This window comes from Pangasianodon hypophthalmus, chromosome 17 (assembly GCF_027358585.1).
Source record: "Pangasianodon hypophthalmus isolate fPanHyp1 chromosome 17, fPanHyp1.pri, whole genome shotgun sequence".
NCBI lineage: Eukaryota > Metazoa > Chordata > Actinopteri > Siluriformes > Pangasiidae > Pangasianodon > Pangasianodon hypophthalmus.
In genome coordinates this window covers 682,925-710,521 of record NC_069726.1, presented here as the reverse complement: position 1 = coordinate 710,521, position 27,597 = coordinate 682,925, and the positions used below count along the sequence as shown (strand labels likewise).

The 27,597-nt window shown below is 43.6% G+C and overlaps 1 protein-coding gene and 3 long non-coding RNA genes across 5 annotated transcripts in view; 2 read left to right on the top strand and 2 right to left on the bottom strand.

Moving 5' to 3' along the window:
• Positions 1-21,705, top strand: part of ppm1e (protein phosphatase, Mg2+/Mn2+ dependent, 1E) — a 45,740-nt gene extending 24,035 nt beyond the window's left edge. Inside the window, exons 2-7 of the mRNA XM_034312452.2 lie at positions 5,884-6,011; positions 10,140-10,339; positions 12,567-12,755; positions 12,887-13,030; positions 14,679-14,772; positions 16,059-21,705. Of these exons, the coding sequence (XP_034168343.2) occupies positions 5,884-6,011; positions 10,140-10,339; positions 12,567-12,755; positions 12,887-13,030; positions 14,679-14,772; positions 16,059-16,924 (1,621 nt within the window). The 3' untranslated portion in view covers positions 16,925-21,705. The remainder of the gene's footprint in view (positions 1-5,883; positions 6,012-10,139; positions 10,340-12,566; positions 12,756-12,886; positions 13,031-14,678; positions 14,773-16,058) is intronic.
• The window catches only part of LOC128320863 (uncharacterized), a 131,429-nt gene that overhangs the window by 57,207 nt on the left and 46,625 nt on the right, over positions 1-27,597 (top strand). The gene's annotated exons all lie outside the window — the stretch shown is intronic.
• Positions 62-18,952, bottom strand: LOC117599335 (uncharacterized). 2 transcript variants are annotated; one of them, XR_008304453.1, is made up of 5 exons: positions 18,828-18,952; positions 18,043-18,094; positions 9,869-10,333; positions 4,513-4,666; positions 62-2,011 (listed from the first exon to the last, which is right to left on the bottom strand). It is a non-coding gene; the product is annotated as an uncharacterized LOC117599335 (long non-coding RNA). The 2 variants fall into 2 exon arrangements; XR_008304452.1 differs by lacking the exons at positions 62-2,011; positions 4,513-4,666; positions 9,869-10,333 and adding exons at positions 13,841-14,304; positions 16,082-16,367.
• Positions 21,412-26,691, bottom strand: LOC128320862 (uncharacterized). Its single transcript, XR_008304454.1, has 3 exons — positions 26,568-26,691; positions 22,146-22,451; positions 21,412-21,485 (listed from the first exon to the last, which is right to left on the bottom strand). It is a non-coding gene; the product is annotated as an uncharacterized LOC128320862 (long non-coding RNA).

Sequence of the window (27,597 nt, the reverse complement as noted above, 5' to 3'; positions counted from 1 at the left end):
TTTGTAAATGATTCGGGGGAAATGATTCACGAGCAGGAATGAATCAAAAGCTTTTTTATTTCTGTACATGCTAAAACACTGATGCATCTTCCATCATATATTTCCGACGTGTCTATGAATATACAAAACTGTGAATTTGTACAAAATGGGAATGGGTTAATGTTGTGAGAACACTGTTGCTAGGCAACTGGGAAATACAGACCCAGAGCATAAGCTAGCTGATATCTGAGGCTTATGATTTAGCTAGCTAGCACATATCCGTTAAGTCTTTTATACAGAAAGTGTAAAGAAAGTGAAACAACACAGAATTATCAGGAACATCAACATTTACCTTAGATGTGTTGGTAAATTATTAATAAAACACTCAGAATGACTAAAACGACATTATAAATACACTTTACACTTCTGTGGTGAAGTGGTGAATATCACAAGACAGTTGCTAGTCAACTGGGACATACCACAGAACATATGAAGACTTGGTTAGCTAGAACAGTCTTTTATAAAGACAAAGTGACTGTGGAAATGAGACAGAATTATCAGGAACATCAACTTTTCCTCAGATGTGTTGATAAATTAGTGAGAAAAGATACAGAACAGCTAGAATTGAACTGTAATTGCACTTAGCACCGACTGCTAAAGCAACGTTCATGGGTTCTGCCATAATAAGAAGCAGAAGCTTTGTGTCATGACTGCTAACCTGCTAACGGAAAATTTCGACTCCTGAGGTAGTAAATATCATATGAGAGATTACTGTGTGGAATTTTCTGTTCTTTTTAACTTCCACTGAATCCAAATCAGACGTTTTGAGTCGTTTTTGAGCTGAAAGAAAGTCAAACAGATGACCGTCATTAGCACCATCACCATCATGCGAAAATTAATCTAGTAATGAAAGATTAAATGTGTTTTATTCCGTGCTAGGTTGAGGGCTGAGGGTTTTATTTGAAAAATATATTCACACTATGAATGTGTGTTTTTGATGTGTAACCATTCAGACAGTCAGATTGTTCAAGGTTTTCACAGTGGTGTGTTTTTATATTGAAGCTTCTTCCCTTAATAGGAAGTGACTTATATTTTTAAAGCACTACATGTCGAGCCCTGTTCCCGATCTGTTTATAGTCCGAGCGCTGCATTATTGATGATCTCCGAGGCGTAAGAGATAGCATCAGCCTGTCTGCTGCCGAGTGGGATTCCCGCTCGTGACGTGACGTGTCGTGCCTCAGCCAAGCCGCTGCTTTCCATAATGTGGAGGGGAAAAAAATAAAGGCATTTGTTTGGCAAATAGACTGCAGGGACACACAAATGCACCGGACGCCATCTCCTCGTTCGATAGTTGAGGTCTCTCTTGGCTCCCCGGGTGTCTGAGTGTTTAAAGGTCAGCTCCCACTGGGAGTGTGTGTGTGTGTGTGTGTGTGTTAGAGAGCTGTGGTTCAGAGATGGTACGGTCCATCTGGGTCCTGCAGAATAATCGCTCCTGTGTGGAGTATTGGAGTAGCGCATAGCTAGAGGCTCTCCTTAAGGAACATGTCTGATGAGAGAGAGATTAAACCAGGCTTATAAAACAAGATTCTTAAACATTGTCACTCTGTTCATGAACAGATTTTGTCGGATGAAAAACCCGTCGGCTCCCGAGTGGCGCAGCAGTAGAGCCTTCAGAACATCTACAGCGCTGTTCAGAAACATGTCCTGGTTTCTGTGAGGAACATTAGGACGTTATCGAGCACGTCCGGTTATCTTTTCATGCTGTATGATTTCAGATTGTCTGATTACGGAAGCCCTGAACCACGAGGTGTGAGAGAGTTCTGACTTCTCCATGCGTCTGAGATTCTCTTCAGTGAGATCTCTGTAGATCGAGGGGTTGAACGTCTGTAGGTTTTATATGGAATCATCATCACAAATTTAACTGGTAACTCGATTAATGAAGGAAACGATGCATGTAGTTTTACAGAAAACAAGAAAACGCTGTCTGACTCCTCACAGTGAACATCTTCATCCTGCTGCTTTAACCCTAAAGCTGAAGACACAAATCAAACACAGATTTCCTACAGAACCACATTATCAGATAACACACACACACACACACACACTTTTCTCTGTATGTCTGTAAACTGGGTTTGTGTGTGTGTGTGTGTGTGTGTCTGTCTCTAATGTGGTCAATTCTCGCTCTATGCACTTTCAGTTCAAGGTATACAAAGCTTTTAGTTTGTGTGTGTGTGTGTGTGTGTGTGTGTGTGTGTGTGATGTCAGCCAGCTGATGGAGGAAAGAAGATCAGGTTTGCAAAAAAGCATGGGAGTAATGACGTCTCTGTCTGACTGTCTGCCCAGGGAGTGAAAGGTGGTTTCACTCAGGTCCTAGAGAGAAAGACAGGGAAATATTCAAAAAGTGTGTGTGTGTGTGTGTGTGTGTGTCCACAGTGATGGACAGGATGCAGATTTAGTGTTGCACGAATTCTGCGCGTTGCTATTAACTACCTCTGACTCATCCACCTGCATTACACACACACACACACACACAGCCTTGAATACTCAAAGCACTCAACACACACCCACAAACCCATTTGCACCCACACACACACTCCAAACATGAACAACCTTTCTCAAAGAGTTCATGGCTTTTGGGAGTGTAGAATACACACACACACACACACACACACACACACACACACACACACACACACAATATAGAAAGGCTGTACACATCTCAGTGTTGTGTAATAATGGATGGTTGTGCAGCTGGAGCTTGAAGGGTCTCTCAGGGGGAGAGGTGTAACACACACACACACACACACACACACACACAGTCTCTGTGCTATTGAGGCTTTGGTGAAGGACAGTTGAATGTTAACGATGGAGCTTCTTGGGTGCTGCGTGTGGATTTTTTTTTTTTTTTTTTCTCTCACACACACACACAAGATGCGAAGGAAAATCCCATACACTGCGGACATGGGGTGTGTGTGTGAGAGAGCTGCAATTTTTATACCATTCTAATGACGTCAAAGTGGCTTCCTATTGTACATCTGTCTCTCTCTCTCTCTCTCTCTCTCTCTCTCTCACTAATCCTCATTCCTCTGCGTGCCCGTTGCTCAGTAAACGGAGCGCTCTGATTGGTTCGACTCGGTTGCTTCAGCCAATTAGGACTCCCCACCTTGACGCCCCCTCCTGCCTGCTGCTGACGAGTGCGTGTGCGTCCAAGTGTGTGTGTGTGTGTGTGTGTGTGTGTGTGTGTGTGTGTGTGTGTAATTTCTATGAATGGAAATGCGGAGGTGGATCCCAGAATGTGATGGCAATTTGCGTCTTTTCTCACTGTCTCTCTCTTTCTATCTCCCCCCACCCCTCTTTCACCCCTCCTTATTTTTCACTTTCATCTGTTCATCCACACATTTCTGTGTGCAGTTTGATCCCTCACACACTGATGGTAATAAATGATTAAAATAAGAAATTTAAGTGGAGAATTTTTGAGCTGCTTATTTCCAGCAGCTCATAGTTTAATGTCTGAGGCTCCGCCCACATTTTTTCACTCTTTCTTTTTTTTTTTTTTGGTCTCTTCTTTTTTTTTTTTGCCTTATGTCCACATGAAAACGGTGTTTTGAGTGGCAGAAGAAGTATTTTCAAATAAAATGCAGATGTTAAAATCCTGTTTTGTCACAGTGATGTGTCAGCGTGTACCTGTTTGGTGTGTGTTTGGTGTGTGTTTGGTGTGTGTTTGGCGTGTGTTTGGCGTGTGTTTGGCGTGTGTTATGAGTATGCTAGGACTGGGTTTATCACGGCTGCTGATCAGGTCGTTACTTTGCAGTCTATAATGAATTTCACTTTGTGTTGTTACATCCTTGTGTGTGTGTGTGTGTGTGTGTGTGTGTGTGTGTGTGTGTGTGTGTGTGTGTGTGTGTGTGTGTGGAGGAAACGGATTCCGATCGGCACTATACTGCTCCTGAATCCACCGCCTCGCCGCTACACACGCACTGAACGCAGATTTAAGATCAGACCTGAGGTATATTTCAGAAAAAGATTGCGTGGACGGGAACGTTGTTGAAAACAGACGAGTAAAAACTACATTTTCACAAATATCAGTCAACCCGTGCACTGGGCCTCACTGTCATTCGTCTCGTTTGCAGAGACAGCGGCTGTGTCTCAAACCACACTCTGTGCACTACTTTCCTACACTACACACTATGTTGAAGCAGCAGAACAGAAACAGCTTCCACAGGAACCTCAAAATCACATTCGTAAATATCTTGACTATCAGTGTGTAGTTACTTTTAAAACGTCTGGCAACCCTGATCTTAACACTTCCAAATGTGTGTGTTAGATATTAGCACATCTGTGTGTGTGTGTGTGTGTGTGTGGGCGGTTTCTCCTCCCTTGGTTCTACACATCTAGAGCAGGCTGTCTTTGACGTGTCCTTGAGACGCAGCGTTCCACTTTCCTGTCCGCAAGAGCAGCTGCTCTGTGTGTGTGTGTGTGTGTGTGTGTGTGAGTGAGAGTGTGAGTGTAAAGACCTGCTCTAATTTCTAATACCCAGAGTCCTCTGCATTGGACATCAGCACGTTTTCTCCTCCTGCTGCTCTGTCGCCACCGTTTGTTGTCATAGTTACGTCGTCATGGTTACGAGCAGCATCCGTCGATGGCCTCGTGTTGCTACGGGAGCGGAGAGAAGACGATTCAGCCGTACCTGAGTGGAGAAGGAGGAGGAGGATGTTACAGTGATGACGTGTGTGTGTGTGTGTGTGTGTGTGTGTGTATGGGCTGGGGGTTAACGCACTCCTCATGAATACACACTAGCTCATTCTATAATATACATTAACGCAAAGGAACACTTCACGCACACACGCACACACACACACACACACACACCTGATGAGACTCACACCATTTGTAATACACACTTCACAATCAAAACATCAATCATGTATTTGACTGTACAACACACTGTCACAAACACACACACACACACACTCACTCCAGCACACTAACATGCTGTAGCACACACCAGCGCACACTCACACTCTAATACACTCGTACGCATAAACACACTCTTACACACACTCACACAATTACACACTCGCACTCTAACACACACTCTCTAACACAAACACGCTCGTACTCTAATACACTTGTACGCATAAACACACTCTTACACACACTCACTCTCTAACACACAAACACACTCTTACACACACACACATATTCTCCCCTACACTTTTACGCATAAGCACACTCTTACACTCTCTAATACACCAACACACTCGTACTCTTCTACACTCTTACACATAAACACTCTCTAACACACCAACATGATCTAGGACACACAACACCATAACACACACACTGTCACGTTCAGATGCGCTGTAACACACAGTAATTTGTCCATTTCAGCTCAGCGAAGGTTTTACTTGTGTTTCTGTAACTGAGTGTGTGAGACGTAAGCGATCAGCGTTGGCAGAGAACTGACCGGAACGTTGGCGAGTCGTGACACAGTGACGCTCCTCGTCTTTTGCATTCGTCTTTGTCTTTTTTTCACACTTTAAAGAAATTTGGCAGTTTGAACTTTTCCATCTGAACTTTTGCAGCTGTACTTCATTACAAGGACGTTTACCACAGATTTATTACCTGCCTTTCAGTTGTATTAATTCACACACAAACACTGCTGTATAAAATATGCAAATCAAATGTAAACTGTATAATCATCTGCTATAAACTGAAAGTTCTATGATTTCTCGTTAGCAACATTAGCCTCGTAGCTCGAGTACAAGACGTCACACACTGAACACGTCTCAGCTGATCCACTGGATTTGAGATAAATGTCATTATTGTCCAGTCCGTTGCTTTATTGTCTCTCTCTCTCTCTCTCTCTCTCTCTCTCTCTCTCTCTCTCTGTGTGTGTTACAGTAACTGTCCGTTCCCGCTGGCGGCAGGTTTGGCCCGTGGTACGGCTGATAGCATTCTACAGACCGATCTCTCCAGCTGTCAGCTCACCAAGACCACAGAGGACGGCACAGAGACGGAAACCGTTCCTCGTAGGTGTTCGCAGTTTACACACCACCGATATCGTAACACTTCACTGTGTATCACCCAGAACCTGTCTCTGAAACCGAACATCTTTAACTTCTTCTCTCTGGTGTTTAATGCTGCAGAATATTTCTAGTGTCGCTAAAATCATTTCATTTGTGTCTGTTATAGCAGCTTCTGTTTCCACTCTTCTCTGGTTTTCATCATCATCATCATAATGATAATAATGATAATAATAACGATAATGTTATTTTTACAAACACGAGTAAATGGCACTGAACGATCGTTAGAGGAAGTTTCAATCAAACTGAATCAAATTGCTGTTTAGTGAATTGATTTGCGTGTGGCGCAGTAGTACAGCGTGTAGCATCGTCACCTCACAGCTCCAGGGTTCTGTGTGTGACCCGGAGATCAGGTTACTGTCGGTGTGGAGTTCTCCCCGTGTCCGTGTGGGTTAATTCCGGGTTCTCCAGTTTCCTCCCACCTCCCAAAAACATGGTGTTGGTGAACTGGCTAAGATAAATCGCCCCAAGGTGTGAATGAGTGTGTGTGTGTTTGAGACAATGTGTGTATCGGTGTGTCCTGCGATTGGCCGGACTGGCGTCCCATTCAGGGTGTGTTCCCACGTCACACCACGACCCTATTCAGTATAAAACACTTACTGAAGATGAACTGAATGATTGTGAATTGCTTTTGAGTCAAACTGAATCTGTCAAGTTTCCTGCGTGGGATTCATAAATGGAACACAATGTTTAATGTAGACCTTCCTTTTCACTGAGAACTGTAAAGTAAAAAAAATCACAAGCTTTCATCATCTCCACTTCGAAGTTGAATAGCAGGAGCACTAAATACGCATCGCTGAAAAGTGCATCCGAGTCCCTTTGAGAGCGCTGCTCTTGTTCGACATTGGCTTTGACATTTCTGGGTATTTCCAAGGACACCCGTGACCCAAAAGCCGACGATTTTAGGTCTTAGAGAGGCTCAAACAGGGAGAGACTCTTCCGTCCTGCTGCTGATCAGCTGGCGTTCGCCGCGAATGTAGGCCACTCTGCACAATTTAAACTCTCCTATTCGACTGCAGAATCAGGTCACTTACTAACTTAACACTGGCCTGAATTGCTTTCTTAACTTTCTATATTCGAATGGAAATGGCAGAGGAATTGGAAGCAGGGACGACTGAGAAGTGCTCCAGACAGACGTATTAGAGGAGAGAACAACATCTGGCCTTCACATTTACACTCCTCTTCCTCTCTGAGCAGGTGTGTGTGTGTGAGTGTGTGTGTGTGATGTTATCGTGTCAGATTCAGTTCTCACTACAGTCATTGTGTTTGCACTCGCAGTGGCATTCAGCAGGGATTTGTAGAGCTCATGAGTGAGTGTAACACCAGCAGATGGTCTGCGAGGGCTGGATTTATGTTTATATGTAACATCACACATATATATATATATATATATATATATATATATATATATATATATATATATATATATATATATATAAAATATTGTGTGTGTGTGTGGAGAGATGCTTTTGTTTTTTTTGGGGTTTTTTTCCTTCTTTCCGTAAAAGACATTTCTTGTGGAGACCCTGTGTGTGTGTGTGTGTGTGGCCTTGGCAGATGGAGTTAAACGTGTCCTGTAGATGCACCTTCATACCCACCTGCTGTAAATTTTCAGTACAGCCCTGCAGCTCTGTGTGTGTGTGTGTGTGTGTGTGTGTGTGTGTGTGTGTGTGTGTGTGTGTGTGTGTGTGTGTGTGTGTGTGTGTGTGTGTGTGTGTGTGATCTAATCTCTCATTAATAAAGTGCACGGCCTTCATACTACCCAGACCTCGAGTTCAACAAAGTCATTTGAAATGGTGTTGAACCACTGACTCGGACTTTTCCACATGACAGCAAACTGAAACAAAATCACACAATCCAGACTGTGGTGAAGAAACCTGAGGCTGAAGCAAGCAGACAGACGTGCAGTGACTCGCAGTTTTACGCCTCGTAGTTCAGCGAACAGAAACAGTGGAGGTATTTAAACTTCGTTCCTCAGCACTGGGAACAGTGGGAACAGCACCATCGTTCAGTCACACTGGAAATTGAGTATGATGAAATATTACTCCTGCAGTAAAGACCGGTTTCAGGTCTTCAGCCTCCTAGCTGTTATGATGTAAGTTAGCTTTTACTGCGAACGGCTAGCTGTGATTTCTAAATCGTGCAAATGTTCATAGATCATGTGTGATTGTACTCAGCAAACGTTCTGTCTAAAGACACACACTAGTATTCTGAGTGCTGAGATCAAGACCAGGATCCTGAGTAACAAGATTTATAGCAGGACTGAGTGGATGAGAAAACGACGAGACCAAAAGTCTTAAAAGATCTTAAGTAATATCAAGACCACGAGCCAGATGTTAAGACTAAGACCAACAAGTATTAAAGACTAGGACCAAGACCACAGCCAAGACCCTGAGTAACAAAAGCTCAGACCAGATTTGAGACCTGATCTGATTATTGAGACCAATACCAAGTTTCTGAGTAATGAGAATCAGAGTTATAAGGTGAATAATGAGAACAGAACTGACTAGCAAGACTTGAGAGCGAGACTCTGACTATAAAGCCACGTTCGTGGTCCCAAGATCTTCACTTCATCATCTCTGTTAGTACAAAAGTCTGAACACTGTGTATTCAGGACTCGTTAAACCGTGGTACACTGGTAGCCCATTGTGTGTGTGTGTGTGTGTGTGTGTGCTGTTCTTAAAGTTTAAAGTTGATGTACTGTTTATGAGACGATGTCCTGTTTATCTAGAGCAGGTCTCTCTCTCTCTCTCTCTCTCTGTGTGTGTCTCTCTGTCTGTCCCCAGTGTCTGTCACTAACCTGATTCACAAAGCAGCACACCTTGTAGACTTCAGTGAGAAACACCATGTGGGGGAGGAATGGACAGAAAGAAAGAAAAGAAAGACAGACAGAGGGACGTCTGGCTCAGGGCGTCTGTTCACCAGTGCAGTGACATGACAGATTAAATATAGATTGCTCCCACAGAGATGAGGAGGGACGGTGCGTTCACATAAACCACTAAACAATCGCACATTGCATAACCTGAAAACACAAAAACCTGTTCAGTGCGCTCTGAAAAATAGACGCAGCCATTTCAGTGACGTATCTGATTTTTTTTAGCAACTTCACAATAAAAAAAAAAGACCTAGATGGACTAATACCTGCTTTATAGAACACACAAAAAAACGAAGCGGCGTCCTCAGAATTACACGTGGATAAGGACTGTGCCTCCCTCAGCTTCGTCTGATACGTACCCTTATACTGTGCGTTATCATGAGGACAATAAGATGAAGATCAAGCCTCAGTCCTGGACTTTCAGTGAGATGAAGTCTCTCTCTCTCTCTCTCTCTCTCTCTCTCTCTCCCGTAACTAAGCTCAAAGCTGAGAGATCACACTGTGATCATGTCTGAGACTCTGAGGGACGAGAAGAAGACTAAGACTCTGTTTAATCAGATCCATGTGTATGAACACTGCCACTAAAATGAGTCTTGTACAGTTGTTTGTATAAACAGCGAGCTTGTCAATGTCAGTGAAACTGTGTGTAATCTCTGTCTCTGTTCTACAAATCATTTTTATTCCAGACATTTTTATTTCCCCCCGAGTAGCAAGACTTCCTGAGCTATTAATCTGTATCTAAACCCACATTCCCCGGAGCCCTGAAATATTCTATCATTTGCCCAATAATTGTAGTTTTAAAAGAGAAAAACAAACATACATTGTAGAGTTTGTGAACGTGTAAAATAAAAATGCGTTAGAGCTGCACATTAAACACTGCGACTGAAGGAGGAAGATATGATCATCTCTCACTTCATCTCTCACTCACTTTCTCTCTGTCTGTCCGTGTATCTGTCTCTCTTTGCAGATGTCCTCTTTTGCTCATGTCCTCAATTCTCACATTCGAGTACACACACACACACACACACACACACACACACAGACTTTTTCTCTCTTCTTAGCCTTTTTGAACTTTGGTAACCGTGCTGTGATCCTTCACAAGCCTGAACTGTGTCTTTAGATTTTGCAGCACTAGCACTGGAACATGTGTGTTGTATGTGTGTGTGATGTGTGTTGCATGTGTGTGTGTCCTTGTGCAGAGATCGAGGCGGTGAAATTGGCTCGTCTGGTCTTTAATAAGCTGTGTGAGACGTGCTGCGTGTGGCTGAAGGGTTTCCCGCCGCGACGCCGCTCTCAGGCCTACTACGAGACCTCCATCCACGCCATTAAAAACATGCGGCGCAAGATGGAAGACAGGCACGTCATCATCCCCGACTTCAACACGCTCTTCAACCTGCAGGTACCACACACACACGTGTGTGAAGATCAGAAATGTCTGCGTGCAACACTAAAACCAAACAGAGTCTGATTCCTGGTCAGCTGATTTGGGAACCGTGTCCTTTATAGTTTTGTCAAAATGCAGCGTTTTAACCAAACAGGAACCTGCACAGGTGTCACGTTCAGAACATCACGTTTACCTGTACATGTGACGTTCACTCGATACTTTATCAGCTCACCTGAACTGCACATTTGTAAGAACACAACTAGATTACTGTCCTCTCTATAACAGCCACTCGCATGATTGTGCTAGTTAGCAGCTAGAACAGCTACCAAGTTACTGATTTAAAAAGCTATCTATTTAAAAAAATAAATAAATAAAGATCAGGATAGAGGATTTACTGCTTCCTGTGAAACGTCTCGAATGGAAAGTTTGGCTGAACTGCAGGTGTATTTCTCCAAACGTTGACGCTGAGTGTATTATCTCCTGATAAAGCTCACTGTATGCAGCTTTAATAGAGGTGGAATTGAATCAATAAAGCGTTTGTGTGTAAACGACCAGCTCGGTTTAGTGCTGCTGATAAATGAAGAGCTTTTACTGGAGCTAAAGAGCAGAAACACAGAAACTCACTCTCTATCAGACGAAATACGAGCTGCGGCTAAAGAGAGAGCACTCGATATTCATAACACACTACTAGAGACAGACGCAGGTAGAGACAGACGGAGACAGAGACACAGGGCAAGACTGCGAGTGTGTGAGAACGAGGATTCAAAAGCTGCTCTCAGGATTTAAAAGTTTGGAGGCGGTTTAAAGGTAAAAGTTGAACACGTAGGTTAGTGGAGAATAATTTTATCACATTCAGAAAGATGGGACAATCTTTTGAACTGATATCATTTTGATTTATTTAATATCTTTCCAGTATTTGAAAGGAAAAACCTTAAATAAATTAGGCCTAAGGGTGTGCAGACTTTGGCACCTGGCCGTATACACGTTTATTTGTTGGTTAAATATTAGTTGTGTGTGTGTGTGTGTGTGTGTGTGTGTGTGTGTGTGTGTGTTTGTGCACGTTGCTGGCGCTCGCTGGTTGCTGAGCAGTGAAGTGATTATTCTCTCGTCACGTGTTTCTCTAAAGCCACATAATGACTCTTCATCTGCTTGTAATTAAACCTGATTTAAAGCCGAGAACGCCGAGCGCTTTATTTACACGCTCATCAACAACTGACATTTCATTTAGTGTATTATAATAAGAGAATGGGATTCACTAGAATTAGTGTGTGTGAGTGTGTGTGAGTGTGTGTGAGTGTGTGTGAGTGTGTGTGAGTGTGTGTGAGTGTGTGTGAGTGTGTGTGAGTGTGTGTGAGTGTGTGTGAGTGTGTGTGAGTGTGTGTGTGTGTGTGGCCTCAGGTTTTGTGAGGATTAAAATGGTTTAAAGTGCACCGAGTGCTGCAGATGAATTACACTTAAGGGTTGCGTTGCAGTTTAATTAATCGCCGTTACAGCAGCGTGTCTCTCTCCATTCACTGTTCATTTAAAAACACAAACAGAACCGTATCGTCCTCCGCACACAATAACACTCAACTCATTATCCAATTACATCATCAAACATCCAATTACATCGTCACGCTTCCAATTAAAGAGAGATTTATTGCCGTACAGTTTGGACAGAGGACTGAATAAACAGTTTGATGTCGGTGGAGAATGAAGTGATCCTTTCTTTTAGGTGTGATACAAAGGCCACGCCCCTCTCACTTAAAACTGACAACTTACTTGGACTAACGAGGCACAGAGACCACGCCCCCTTCTGCTTGGACTGACAATGCACAGAGACCACGCCCCCCTTTTGCTTGGACTGACAAGGCACAGAGACCACGCCCCCTTCTGCTTGGACTGACGAGGCACAGAGACCACGCCCCCTTCTGCTTGGACTGACGAGGCACAGAGACCACGCCCCCTCCTGCTTGGACTGACGAGGCACAAGGCCACGCCCCCTCCTGCTTGGACTGACGAGGCACAAGGCCACGTTCTCAGATATCATTTAGAATTTAATACTTATAACGATCTTGTGACTTTCAAACTGTTGTAAAGGTTTGGGGAGGTGGAGCCAAACGTGTGGCTGATTCTATATTTGCGATTCATAAAAGTAATTTTATTGATTTTAACAGTTTTTTTTGTTGTTGTTTTAAAACGGAATCCATGGAGTCATGTTTGAGAGAGGTGATGTGACGGCAGGTTGTGTGTGTGTTTGCAGGATCAGGAGGAGCAGGCGTACTTCGCCGTGTTTGATGGTCACGGTGGCGTCGACGCTGCAACCTACGCAGCAAATCACCTCCATGTCAACCTGGTGAGGCAGGAGATGTTCAGCCAGGACCCAGGAGAAGCTCTGTGCCGAGCCTTCAAACTCACGGACGAGCGCTTCGTACAGAAAGCATCACGAGAGGTGTGTGTGTTTCCTCACACTAGATGAGATGTACACTGAAGGTGTCTGTTATGCTCAGGGCTGACTGCTCTGGCTTCAGGAGGAATCCTGACTCTTAAACCTCTTTATTTCTCTCGCTGTGTGTGTGTTAGAACCTGCGCTGTGGCACGACTGGGGTCGTGACCTTCCTGCGAGGCCGGACTCTGTATGTTGCCTGGCTTGGAGACTCACAAGTCATGCTGGTGAAAAAAGGACAACCAGTGGAGCTGATGAAACCCCACAAACCAGACCGAGAGGTAATAAATACACACACACGGTGAGCTTCACTGTGTGTGTGTGTGTGTGTGTGTGTGAGTAAGAGGGGTGGGTGTGGGTGTGGGTGAGGGAGGGAATGGGTGGAGGGAGGGAGGAGGGAATGGGAGGGAATGGGTGGGAGGGAGGAGGGGAGGGAATGGGTGGGAGGGAGGAGGGAATGGGAGGGAATGGGTGGGAGGGAGGAGGGAATGGGAGGGAATGGGTGGGAGGGAGGAGGGAATGGGAGGGAATGGGTGGGAGGGAGGAGGGAATGGGAGGGAATGGGTGGGAGGGAGGAGGGAATGGGAGGGAATGGGTGGGAGGGAGGAGGGAATGGGAGGGAATGGGTGGGAGGGAGGAGGGGAGGGAATGGGTGGGAGGGAGGAGGGAATGGGAGGGAATGGGTGGGAGGGAGGAGGGAATGGGAGGGAATGGGAGGGAATGGGTGGGAGGGAGGGAGGGAGGGAATGGGAGGGAATGGGAGGGAATGGGTGGAGGGAGGAGGGAGGGAATGGGTGGAGGGAGGGAGGAGAGCAAGAGAGGTGTGGGTGGTTTGTGTGTATACTGAGGTGTGTGTAATATATATATATACACACACACACACCCACCCTCTCACTCACACACACGCACGCACCCCCTCTCTCTCACACACTCACTGTGTGTGTGAGAGAGAGAGGGGTTCGGGTGGTGTGTGTGTATATATACTGAGGTATACACACACACACACACCTTTCACAACCACACCCCTCTCTCACTCTCTCACACACACACACACACACACACACACACACACACACACACACACACACACACACAGTGTGTGTGAGTGAGAGAGGTGTGTGTGTGTGTGTGTATATACTGAGGTGTATATATACACACACACCCCTCTCGTGCTCTCTCACTCACACACACCCCCACCTACCTTGACAGAATTGGGTGAATTTGTTTTCTTGTGTTATTTTTATCCATTAGGTTAGAGAAGTGTCTGCAGCTGATGGATATAATTTCATTTAAATTCCATTTAGTTCCACTTTGGGATTTTAGCGAGCTGTTTATCCGCATTCAGGACGGATACAGATCTCAATCTGGAAACTTTTCCGGTTACTATCCATGCACAGTTCCGGAGGTTTCTCCTCACACCACCAGAACACACTTCCTGTGGACCTGTGTGTGTGTGCTGCCCCCTTACACACACTGCTGAAGATAGATGTATAAAATAATTACGCTTAGAAACATATCAGTCAGTCTGAAGACGAGACACTCCGCACCGGTGGCCCTGTAATAAAAATGACAAAAAAAAAGTTCAGATTATTTCTCACAAGCGATTCTGTTTTGTAATTTGTTCTGAGAAAAGATTGCCTCCTCTTGAGTGACTGTAATAATCCTAATAACAGTTATGAGTAAACAGCTACAAAATGGAGGATGCTGATAAAACTGTAAAAGTGAAGTAAAAGATAAATGTATATATAATGTATAATCTCCATCCATCTCTGAGATTCAGAACATGATCAATATAAACAAGTCTGTCTGATGTGGACTGCAGCGCTCTCGGGGCTCGGGTCATTTTGTTGATTTGCTGACGGATATTTTCGACAGTGATATGTGAAATGATTTTGTGGTGTGTGTGTGTGTGTGTGTGTGTGTGTGTAGGATGAGAAGCGGAGGATCGAGGCTCTGGGTGGGTGTGTGATCTGGTTCGGGACGTGGCGAGTGAACGGCAGCTTGTCCGTCTCGAGAGCCATCGGTACGTAACCTTAAACCCTGATCCATCTTTCTCCTTAATCAGTCCTTATTATTACTGACAAATCACTTCATTGTGCTCTATAGTAACTGCTGCTTCACAGGGACGTGTACCGCAGGCCTTAAAGTAAGGAGATGTTTATGTAACATTGATAGAAGGAGTCTCCAGTGTCAGAGGTAAAGCTGTAACTAAGTTTTCTGACGTCTTCAGGACAGAGGAGTTTACGCTTCTTTGCGGTTTCTCGCTAACGTGCGGAACAAGCTGCGTTTTCTTTTCTTATTATCTTCAAGAGAGAGAATAAAGAGAGGCTGGTGAGGGAACGAATGTTTATAGCTGCTATAACGTAAGTGACAACAGGAACTAACTTGTTTCACAAACATTAAATGTAACTATAAATGAATAAAAAGTAAGTTCTTTAGAAAAAAAAAATTGGAATAGTTGGTAAATAGCTGTGGTATAAGAGGAATAAAACTCTTCGGGACGTGTTTATAGCTTATTTATACAAACCTGAAGTTGATTATAGCTGCTTTAACGTAAGCGACAATATAAACAGACGTTCTTAGGCATGTTAGCAAGAAACCACAACTCTTCTGTCCCGAAGATGTCGGAAAGCTTACAGTTACAGCTTTACCTCTGACTGTTACAAAGCGCTGACACTGGAGACTCCTTCCATACATGTTAAATAAATATCTTCTTACAAAATATCAATAGTTACACATGGTTTTTAATCTGTTTATCATCGGTGGAGCGTGCGCTGTACACGTCCCTGTGAATGAGCTGTTACTATAGAAACCATAACGTATTAGAACGAGTGCATTAATATAAACCTGCGCTACTGTTATAGAAAAGTAATCAACACCTGACGACCAATCACAATGCAGGATTGAGCAGCACTGTGGGATTCAGGCGCAGTGTAATATGCTTTTTAATCCCTATTTTTAATGTGAAAATCAGAGAAGTCTGGTTTTATACATTTCTAGCGGTTTTCCGAATTAAATAACCGAACTCTTGCCGGGTCTCTGCGGTGTTATACAGCAGGTAATGTAATCTTATATATAATTACACCCTATAAATGGTGGGTGAAGGGAACCGACTCGTTCTGAGATGTTAATAGATTAGAACTTTTTGTTCCTAGAGCATTCGAGCTCAGTCAGCATCGCTCACACAATTTTGGAAGTTGAATCGTCACATAATTTTTGTTTTACTCGATTGGGGAACAGCCTGACCTTTAAACCAGTCAGATGTATTACTCTAAAATCTGGTGTGTGTGTGTGTGTGTGTGTGTGTAGGAGACTCGGAGCACAAACCGTACATCTGCGGCGACGCTGATCACGCGTTGTTTCCTCTGGATGGCACTGAGGATTACTTGATCCTGGCGTGTGATGGTTTTTACGACACGGTGTGTCCGGAGGAGGCGGTGCGCGTCGTCTCCGATCACCTGCAGGAGAATAACGGAGACACGGCCATGGTGGCGCACAAACTGGTGGCATCGGCACGCGACGCCGGCTCAAGCGACAACATCACCGTCATCGTGGTGTTCCTCAGGGACCCGCGAGCTCCGCCCCCATCCGACGAGCAGCAGGAAGAAGAGGAGGAACCTGAGGAGGAAGAGGAAGAGGAAGAAGAGGAGGAGGAGGAGGCGATGCAGGGCGAGTTGGTGTGTCAGGACGGCGGAGGGGAGAACGGAGGGAAAGTGCGCAGCGGCTGGCCCCTGCAGCAGTGCTCGGCTCCCGCTGATCTGGCCTACGAAGAGCGCACTGACTCCTTCACGGACAGGACGAGCCTCAGCACCACGGGGCCCGACCTCCCGCTCACGGCCGGCGGCTGCTTCTGTCCCACTCCCAGCAGGTCAGACCTGCGTCTGAGAGGAGGAGGAGGAGGAGGAGGAGGGCGTCGGCTGTGTCCCAAACCTCAGGTCCCGTCCTGCAGTGGACGCTGGGTGGAAGCAGCAGCTCTGTTCCCTCAGCAGGGACGGAGAAAGAGGAGGATGGACGAAGAGCTGGAGCGCAGGAGGGAGGAAAAGCGGCGCATCCGAAAGAGGGGCGAGTGCCGCGGTATCCTGAGCTCCCGGCTTCAAGTGCCCGAGCCGCTGCGCTACGCCGAGAGCCGGCCCGGAATCGCCGTTCCACGCTTAACACACGAATACGGCATCTAAACCCCTCCCCTCACATAACCCCGTTATCACTCACACACACACACACACACACGTTAATGTCCTCCTGCAGGTCAAAGCCACTTTTACACACACATGCTACAATAATACACACATTTCCCCTGAGCTGGAGTCAGTCCCGACTTCAAACTGAGCCAAGACATAGAATACACACACACACACACACACACACACACACTCCGCTCTGACCTGATGGAGAAATTAGTTAGACCAGAGGACGTCTAGAATATTCTTCACCACGACTGAACTGTCTGCCATTTTATTATTTATTTCTGTTCTGATTTCTCCTCGTACATGGAATTACAGGTAACTAGTAGTGTGTCATTTCTGTCGTTTATGCCACGTTTATAAAAGGACGGTCACTCGCTCACCAAACACCATGTAAACAAAAGTTCTACTTGCCTTTTAACAGTAAAAAAGGGAAGACGAAATGCTGTTAAATGTTTAAAACCTTAGACTGAATGATAAACAGGTTACTGTACACACACTTAGAGAAAGCGTTCTTCGAAAGGACGTACTTTTTAAAGTTCAGCGTTCTTTACCTTCTCTGTCGTGTATTGTATAAAGACTCTGTAAGGGTTCGCAGGGATTTCGAGCCTTTACACGTCTTTAGTTTAGAACCGAGATTAAAGCCTCTGACTGAGAATAAGGACATGACGGAACGCCAATTTGATTATATAAAAAACTAAATGAAATTTAGTTTACCGTTTATAAATAATAAATAAATAACTGCCACTCTGTCTTTTAGTGAACAGCTGAAAGCAGAGTCTGTGAAATATTCGTTTTTAAACTTTACAAACTGAATTATCTGCTGTTGTTTGGCCTGAGCATGACCTATCACGAAGCTTGTTCTTTTAAAAATATCAGATTTTTGCCAAAACATGTCCGCCATCTTGTTTTTGTTTTGTAATGTCCGACTGAAAGGAGAGCTCTGCACAAACGGTTCGGCTGAGCGATTATCGCTGTGTGCTTCTGTACAGAAGTGTCAGTAGAGATGCAGTATGAAACACGCGGTGTGTTTACGACGACATCGATGACCAAAGAAAGGCCGTACAACCGTGTGTGTGTGTGTGTGTGTGTGTGTGTGAGAGAGACTGTACCTTGTACAGAGTCGGCGGTTTCACTATAACTTCATCACCCGCCCCGTGTGTCCTGTTTAACAGAAGCACAATACTGTGAGAGAACACACAGTTTGGCTGCTACAGTAAACACAATCTTAACATCATTCACCAGAAACGTCTGTCTCGTGCGTGTTGTGAGAAAGAGGAGACGTGTCGGCGTGAAACACGTGCCTTCTCTACCTTTAATAACCTTCCTAATAAAACGCTGGTTTATTTTAACATTTAACTCACACAGCAGCGCTAACACCATCACTTCTGCTCAGATTAAAACCCAAACAAAACAGCCGCCATTTTTTTACTAATTCGGCCATGGCGGCTAAGGTAGCTAACACATACTGGAATGTGTGTGTGTATGTGTAAATCCTCCCAGATTTGCGTCTCCTTAGTCAGAGTTGTTCGAGTAGGGGGCGTGGCCTAAAGGTTGAAGGCAGCGTTAGTATGCTAGAAGTGACCATTTAATTTTAATACGGACTTTATGTAGAAATAACATTACGGAGACACGATGTGAGGATTTAAACATGAAGATATGCACATGCACTCAATGCTCCTCTAGGAACAAACTTCACACACACACACACACACACAGCAGAGTGACGGGACGTTACGGACATTTTATTAACGGCCAAACTGATTCCATAACAATTTCATTTACTGGACTTTAGTGGAAAATGTGCTAATAGAACTTAAAGTTCTTACTCAACACACACACACACACACACAGAGAGAGAGAGAGAGAGAGAAAAACCCCTCACTCTGAAAATTACCCATGATTCCAAGAGGTCGTCCACAGTCGTGCTGCAGAATGCCAGAGTGTTTCCTTCCTACGTGAGAAGACGAAGCCTCTGTGAAACCTTCTGCACTCACATCATTATCTTCATCTACGCCGCTGAGCTCAAACCTGATCTCAGTTCCTCCAGGAGACAGTAACGAAGCACCACCGAGGAAGAACATCCACAAATCCTCCTCAGATCCACACACACACACACACACACACTTCTTCATGACTGAGAGGATTAGGCAGATACAAGCACCATTATTATGTTCAGACTCTGGAATGTATTCACACTGAAAACATTCATCACATTCTGTTTTGTTTTTTTGCTGAAAGTCCATTGAGCCTGAGCAACGTGACGACGTCATCACCTGCCTATCACGACGTCTCTGCGTGAACGGGTCGACACGTTTAAGTGAAAAGCGGCGCTCTGAGGTTCTGCGTCTCGTGCTGAAGTGCACACTGAAGTGCACAAGTGTTCACTCTCTCCCTCCTTCCCTGATTTACCTCTCAATGGGCACAAATATATTTAACGGAATTGTAGTAAAACGACATGTATATATTTATGTACATGTATGTATTTTTGTGGGCGTGGCTGTGTGTGTGTGTGTGTGTGTGTGTGTGTGTATGACGCTGTCTGTCTTATTAATGTGATAGTTAGGTCTCAGACACACACTTGGAGTTGTGTATTAACTCTTCAGCCATCATGTCCCTCTACATCTAATCCTAAAGAAAACTACTTGAAATTATCCGAAAAGGAGGACGTGCCATGAACGAACACACACACACACACACACACACACACACACACACTAACACCAGAAGTGGCCGACGGCTTCCTCTTCCACGTTCAGGGATTTTGAGCCTCGGCGCTTCACACTGACGGCGCGCTCCTGCTCGTCTCACCTCTCACTTCCTGTCTCTCTATCGTCGTGTGTCGCCTCGTCTGTGATCTTCACCTCTGCTTTTACTTCCTGTAAGCAATAATGAACCTACTGAAGCCATGAGACTCTCAGAGCTGCAGAGCAAAGATTCTCCCACGAGTTCACGACGCTCATCGCTGGATTCTGTTAAAGGAGCAGTTCGGCTAAAATCTAAACGTCCACAGCGTGAGTCTTCACTCTTCACTCTTCACTCTTCAAGCCGAGACGCGTTCACTGTGTGAAGTTCGCTTCTTTAGTTTAGCGCTGCAGCCACGAGGATGAAGGAGATAAGTTATGAAATTCACACGAAATCCCCAGGACACAGTGGGACTTCCTGTGAACGTTACCGCGTGGCTTAACACTGCAACGATTGGTCTGAATAATTCATTACACTGAAGAAGCGCGGGAGCGCAGTGGCCTCTATTCGTGTGTAATACAGTGCTGACGCTGTAGGGGGCAGCAGCAGTGCAGCTACTTTTAGACCACATTAACTCTTCAGATTTCAGCACAACACTGCTGAAGAAAATCAGACCGAAAGCAGAAAAAGAGTTTCAGTTTCATGTGAGCTTCAACACAAAGGTTTTATTCTTAAAAGCGTCACTGATGGAAAAGACAAAGGTGAACGATGCTCTCTTTAACGCAACACAACGCATCACACACAGATCTCGAGAGAGGAATGAAAACGGCAAAACCTCAAACACTGGTAGTTTCACGCAAAACTAAAATAACTGAAAAATTCCCTCTCAGTAATGTAAACTGGGTTTGCTTCCTGTAACAGGAATAATCATTAGATTAGATTTGGCTCTGGAGGAACGTCAGAACGTCAGTAACGTAACAAAACGTTAAACATTAAGTCGTTCCTTGCTTTACATTATATTACTGACCATTCTATTCATATTCTTATAAATTATCAACTATTCAGATTTTTTTCAGCTCTAACTGGAATGTTATTTAAGAGAGCCGCCATCTTGGATGACCAAAATCATTTTTCCTCAGTGCGGTCTGGTATAACTCCGCCCCTAGACTCCGCCCCCCAGAGATTTAACGGTAGAATCGTGGCAGAAAAACAGATGAAGTGGACGATGAAAAAGTTCCACTTTTAACTTAAACATGTAAACACAGTACACATGATTGATCGGTGAAGATTGTGAGTGACGGACGTCCAGTTCTTGTCAGCAACTTTCACCTCAGAAATCTAAAGACACAAACTTCACACAGCGAACTCGTCTCCACTCATTTGGAGGGTTTTTTTTTTTTGGTTTTTTTGTTTTTTTTTGCTGAACTGCACCTTTAAAGCCGTGTAAGACTCCCGTACTTTACTGCAGAGTGAGACCGGAAAGTTTTATCAGGACTCTGAGCAAACGGATGACGTGAGACGACGTCTAGATGTTCAGACGTCCTGCTGTCTGCGTGAGAAAGCGTGAGCTGTGGATCGTGTTCGGATGTTTAAGTGAAACTGACTATTACAGACTCATTAAAGACGTTAGCCTTTAAAACACACACACGCGCACACACACGCACACACACAGAGGAGAACCTCGTCCTCACACTCATCACCACACCTCTAGGAGCTTTTTGTTTTCCGTTTCCCGCTCGGTTACTGGACGATGAAGACGATGAGTCATGTCTTCTCCTCTGTGCTGGTGAAGGAACGGCGTCACACTGGCGTCACATCGCCGTCACACCGGCGTCACACTGGCGTCGTCTCCTCCAGGAACCTCAGTAACCTGCGGACACGAGACACCCCGTCCCCCGTCCTCCAAATAAGCTCACAGTAAATAGTGAACCTGTGTATGAGTGTGTATGTGAGAGAGTGTGTATGTATATGTGTGTGCGTGTGTGTGTATGTGTGTGCGCGAGTGTGAGTGTGTGTTCTGTGCTAATGTAGTATTTATTATAAATATGTATATCTGGTGACTATCATGTATAAAGAGTGTAAGAACTGTGTCTCGCTTGTGTGTGACTTATTACTAAAGATAAACGACGACGATCTCCAGATAAAAGTTCACGACCTGAACACTGATCATCACTACCTCAAGGTTAGAGTTTATAAAATCACTCATTTGTATTTAGTAGCATCTTTAAATTTACACAAACATCACATCGTGATTACAAACACGAGCTGCATCACAATATTCAGGTTCACAAACTGCGAGCAATTTACTTTATAATCAAAAAGAATAAAAAATATTTAATATCGAAAAGAGGGAAAAAAAAAATTTAAAGAAATTTCAGCTGCTTTCACTCAGTTTGTAATTATAAATAAATATAATTGTATCGTGTGTATATATATATATATAATTAATTTTTTCTAAATCCATAAAAGCATATTGTGAAATAATTTATCACAGTATTGTTATTATACGGTGGCGTCACTCAGCACTAACCTGCAGTAAGTGTGTGACGGAGGAACTCCAGAGTCGGGGAAAAGCGTGTTCCAGACGGCGTCTGCGTCCTGCAGAGGGACACTTCAGAGTTCTCAGTGTGGAGTACAGAGCAGTCAGAACCACCTCAGGACCTCAGGACCACCTCAGGACCGCAGCAGGGAGAGGGTGCGGGTGCGGGGTTATGCAGATCAGATCTGACTGTGGGCGGGGTTATGCAGATCAGATCTGACTGTGGGCGGGGTTATGCAGATCAGATCTGGCTGTGGGCGGGGTTGACATCCAGGCCAGAAAAACACAAACGCAATCCTGAAATGAAGAAACCAGGGACATCAACTACAGCATTCTACTCCACAGCACTCCTGTACAAGAGATCTTTAAAATAATGTTTTTACACAATTATTACACGTCTACAAACACTTTTACACACTACAACATGTAACGTTTAAAACAATTAACACAGAGACGTGAGTACAAAAGGCTTAAGACGAGATCTGATCCAGTTTCAGGAGTTTAAAACACTCACGATTCGTAACGTGTATAATAATAATAATAATAATAATAATAATAATAACAACAATAATAATAATAATAATGCAAACAGTGCAGAATGCAGAGACCTTCAAGTCATTATGGAGTTCGTTATTCATCTTCATGAGGCATTATTACAGTGTGTGTGTGTGTGTGTGTGCACGCCAGGAGGTTTAATTACTGTCCTGTGTGTGCACGTCATGGCCTGGTGATGCAGCAGGACAATTTAATTAAACATGCTGCCTTTTAATCAAACCACACACTCTTAATCTCACACACACACACACACACACACACGGTGAGATTATCATTTCCTTTTACTACTTAGTTTTTGCTGTCCACATCACAGTATTGAGTTTTCCTGATGTTCAGTAAAAATTGTCATCTTCCAGCGTCTAATCAGCGAGCTGTAGCTGTATCTGATCTTATCAGAATTTGGCGATATTCTAATTAGCATTGAGTCATGCGTGTAAATGCCGCAATCTGATTGCCCGATTCAGATTAAGACAATATTCTGATTCCTGTTCCTGGAATATGCCTGTTTTAATCGGAGATTTGTTGCATGTAAACACCTTATTCAGAAAATCCACTGAAAGGAGATATATGCGCAGCTCAGGCCACAAGGAATTGTGGGTGCTAACAGACACTTAGCTGTAGGCTAGGTATTTAGGAACGGCAACTCGGGCAAACTTACAACAACCAAACCACGTATACAGGAATATTCCGATTCCTGTACACATATAAACATCGTATTCGGAATACGGCTCCAACCCGGATATAGACTTTATATGGAATTTGATGAGCGTGTAAACGCAGCCAGTCAAGAGTGTTAATAAACTCTAAAATCAGTCTAAACGTCTAAAACATACAGCTGGTCAGTGTTCTTAAAGTACTGCTGAAATAATCTGAAATTACACCGAGACATCACTAATCACAATAACAGTAACGCTGACGTATCATCAACGATGATGAACAGAAATATTACACAAAACCCTGAGAAAATGAATCCTAATACGAGAGCGGTGCTCAGGCGCTGTCCAGGAGTTCTGCACAGTTAGAACTTCAGAACACATTCTGGACCTTGTGTTCAAGTCCAGATGACACACACTGTGTAACTGACAGAGAAAAATTCACATCAAGACGAATTCTAGACGAACCCGAACTCTCCACAGACGTCATTCTGCAACCGCCGTTTTAACAGAACCAAATTTACCCTGCCTGGTCACATGACCTTCACTTAAAAACAGGGCCTTCTGCTTTGACTCGTGGTTGTGCATTACGTTCTAATGCAAAGTGCCAACATTTTTCAACAGTGATTCAGATTTTTGTACTTCAATACTGAATAAATCTCAACCTGCCCTTTCAGAACTTCAGCTGATGAACTCTCTGCTTTTATTTAATGCTCCAGAATCCGGTGAGTTAAACGCCGGCCTCTTCTCCGTTTCTGACTGTCTGATGATAAAACCACTGCAAACTCAGAGCCGCTTCTCACTGACGACATGCGACATTACAGTTAATCTTTTACTCCAAAAAAAGAGGGGGGTTTTATTATGTGTAATACAGTAACTGCTTTTTTCACCTTTGCTGTGTGACACCATTAAGACTCGAGACACTGTGGCTCTAAAACTCTTCAAATGTTCCCTTTTTTTTTCTTCTTCTTCTTCTTCTTTCTTTGCACTAATGCAGCCTTCTCTTTTTATCACCCAGTAAGTGACTTTTACAAATAAAAATACAGTCTGTGAAATGTCTTGCATGAGCTCTGAGACGGTGAGATCGTGTTAAAGGGCTGAGTTTAGCACCAGTGTAGCCTTAGTACCGATTTTAAAATAAAAGAAATACTATAAAAGATGTTACGTGTAAGGTAAAGACGTGACGTCGGTGACGTCCTTCTCTGTCCTCGTCCTTTGTTTGCGATGGAGGAGGAATAAAAGTGCAGGTCACACGACCAGCGCAGATTGAAGAGCTGCTCCGAGGGGACTGGAAAGCGAGCCGTCGAGCCGAGACGCTCTCGTCACGGTTACATAAAACTTTCATTGTTCCTGAGTTATTAATGGAAATATTTGTAATGCGTAAGTGCTTCTGAAGCTTCAGAGACTCGCTAAAGTGCACTTTATTCAAACAGAAACACACGAGCTGTGAGCTGAACAACACGCTGTGCAGTTCTGGGTCTTTGCACCTGATACAGAACATCCATCAGAACTGAGGAAGAACCGCAGATGAAGGGATGAGAAATGAATTAAAGGTTATAACCCATAAGTCCAGCAGAACAGTTTCACTGCTGTTTTCTTTTCCCCCAATCACAAACAAGAACCCAGGGAACTTCAGGGTTCGGCGCATTTCCCTCCTGTTCAGCCTAACACAGAAGAAGTGCTCAGAAGGTGTGTCTGTGACTCCATATATGGAAATAAGGGTGGTTCTATTCAAATGTGGCTGCAATGCCATATATGGGGTGTGGGCGTGTCCCTAAAAACTGTATATAGTTTATAAAAGTTAACATGGAAGCGAGTTTAACCCGCACGCGTTAATGTTAACGTAGCTCAATTCAATCCACCAGACGTGCGTTATTACGTTACGAAATGTCAGGATTTACGTTTATAACATACAACGCAATGTGATGCGAACTGTGCAATATGAATTTATCATAACAAACGGCACAATGTTAAAAAGTCTGTTATCAAGGGTACAAAGATCAAACAACTTGGACTAATGAATCAGTTTAAAAGGCAATGAATGAAATTTATCTATGCAACAATTATAAATCGATTATCAAAAAAAAAAAAAAAAAAAGACAGACAACTGGTGCGTTTGAAAAAATAAAGACAAAACAACTAAATAATATAAAATACCTCATCTCCGTTTAAATGATGTGTAAATAAGTTAATAACGCAGCAATGTGATTTCTTCTTAATGTGGCTCTTAAAATATTCCTTTTCTACGTCATCACAGACTGATAGTTAATCATATCAGTTTCAGAAATATCGTCAGATATTGTTCATTTTAAGAAACAAATTGTACTGTATGGTATCGAGCACGTGTGTGTGTGTGTGTGTGTGTCAGACCTAGTTCTTCTGAATAGTATGGACTATGCTGCTCTAAGCCTCTTCCTCTTTGCGTCACTGAAAACACTGAAGATGTACTGAATATGCAAATGACCAGAACGATGCAATGAATATGCAAATTAGGAGGAGACGTCATACTTCTGAGTATCAATTAGCTGCTTTCCTCTGAAAAGAGCTGAACACACTGATAGAAACGGAGATTTTAGCAACAAACCATGACCATACTGATAAATAATGTCATTTATACACACAATGCGTGTGTGTTTTAAACTCCTTTCTAAGCAGCAGCTGTGTGTGAAAGAGCAGCGCGGCGGCCATTTTGTGAAAATCCCTCAGATTACTCACTCACCTGAGCAGCACTCCCACTTCCTCTCAGCTAACTGTGGAGTTTACATCAACACAACCTACTACATTATCTACAACACAACCTGCAACACAACCTACAACACAACCTACAACATTAACTACAACATTATCTACAATACAACCTCCAACACAATCTACAACATTATCTACAACACAACCTACAACACAACCTCCAACATTATCTACAACACAACCTACAACACAACCTCCAACATTATCTACAACACAACCTACAACACAACCTCCAACATTATCTACAACACAATCTACAACACAACCTACAACACAACCTCCAACATTATCTACAACACAATCTACAACACAACCTACAACACTATCACACTAGGACATGAGAAATGACCAGGTGAATTCAGACTAAAACTCATTAATTCATTCCCTCTCCTTTACTGAGAGAGCTGAGGAGTTTTATAAAGCAGTTACAGAAAAGATTTCTTTAAAATATCCAAACCTGGCACTTTTGTCCTCTTTAATTCTCTCTCTCTGAGCTTTCGGACTAAAGTTTCATGTTTATAATCGAAATTTAACTCTGACATTTTCACTCATTCGATAAATAAACTCACAAAAAGTTCAAGCGACGCGTTGGAACTGAACCTAATTAGCGACTGCTGCATCACGTGATCAAATCAGACGCCTCCTATTGGATAGAATCAGCTCTCTCTACAAAAAGCCGTGGTTTATCTTCCAAATTCCGCATTTAACACAAAATAAAGCTAACATGCTAACAAGCAGTTACTTAACTTTCATTTTCCGCTTCTAAAATGCAGAAGGCGCGACGGTGTTGTGATTAGTTAATGGGGTAATTTACCTGTTAATTAGGTGGTTGGTGCTGACGGCCACGCGCACACACCGTGAGGCGGAAGTAATCAGCCACTCAGTGACGTCATCGCCCATCACCTGCACGTCCAAACACGTCCACCTGCAGTACTTCCTGGATACGACTTACTGATGCTCGTTGTCATGGTTACAGTTCAACACTGTTCTGTAGTGTGACCAGCATTGATTTAAAAGTAGGAGTGATATACTTTAATCAGGATTGATATATCCCAAATTTTCCCTCATCCGTCCATCCATCCATCCATCTATCTGTCTGTCTATCTATCTATCTATCTATCTATCTATCTATCTATCTATCTATCTGTCTGTCTATCTATCTGTCAGTCTATCTATCTATCTATCTATCTATCTATCTCTGTCTCTGTCTCTGTCTGTCTATCTATCCACCCATCTATCTATCAATCTGTCTATCTATCTATCTATCTATCTGTGTATCTGATGTGACCCACATTAGAAGTGTTGTGATGTAAGAACACACACCTCTCAGCCAGTCAGGTATTTTAAGTGCCAGTGAAACAAACAAAAAAAGGCAAAGTTCATCTGATTCTCTGTAACTTTACTGTAAATTTTTAAAATAAAGTAAAACAGAGAGCCACTGTGCTAAAAGGGAAACTCTTAAAGAGTGGGAGAAAAAAAAAAAGAAA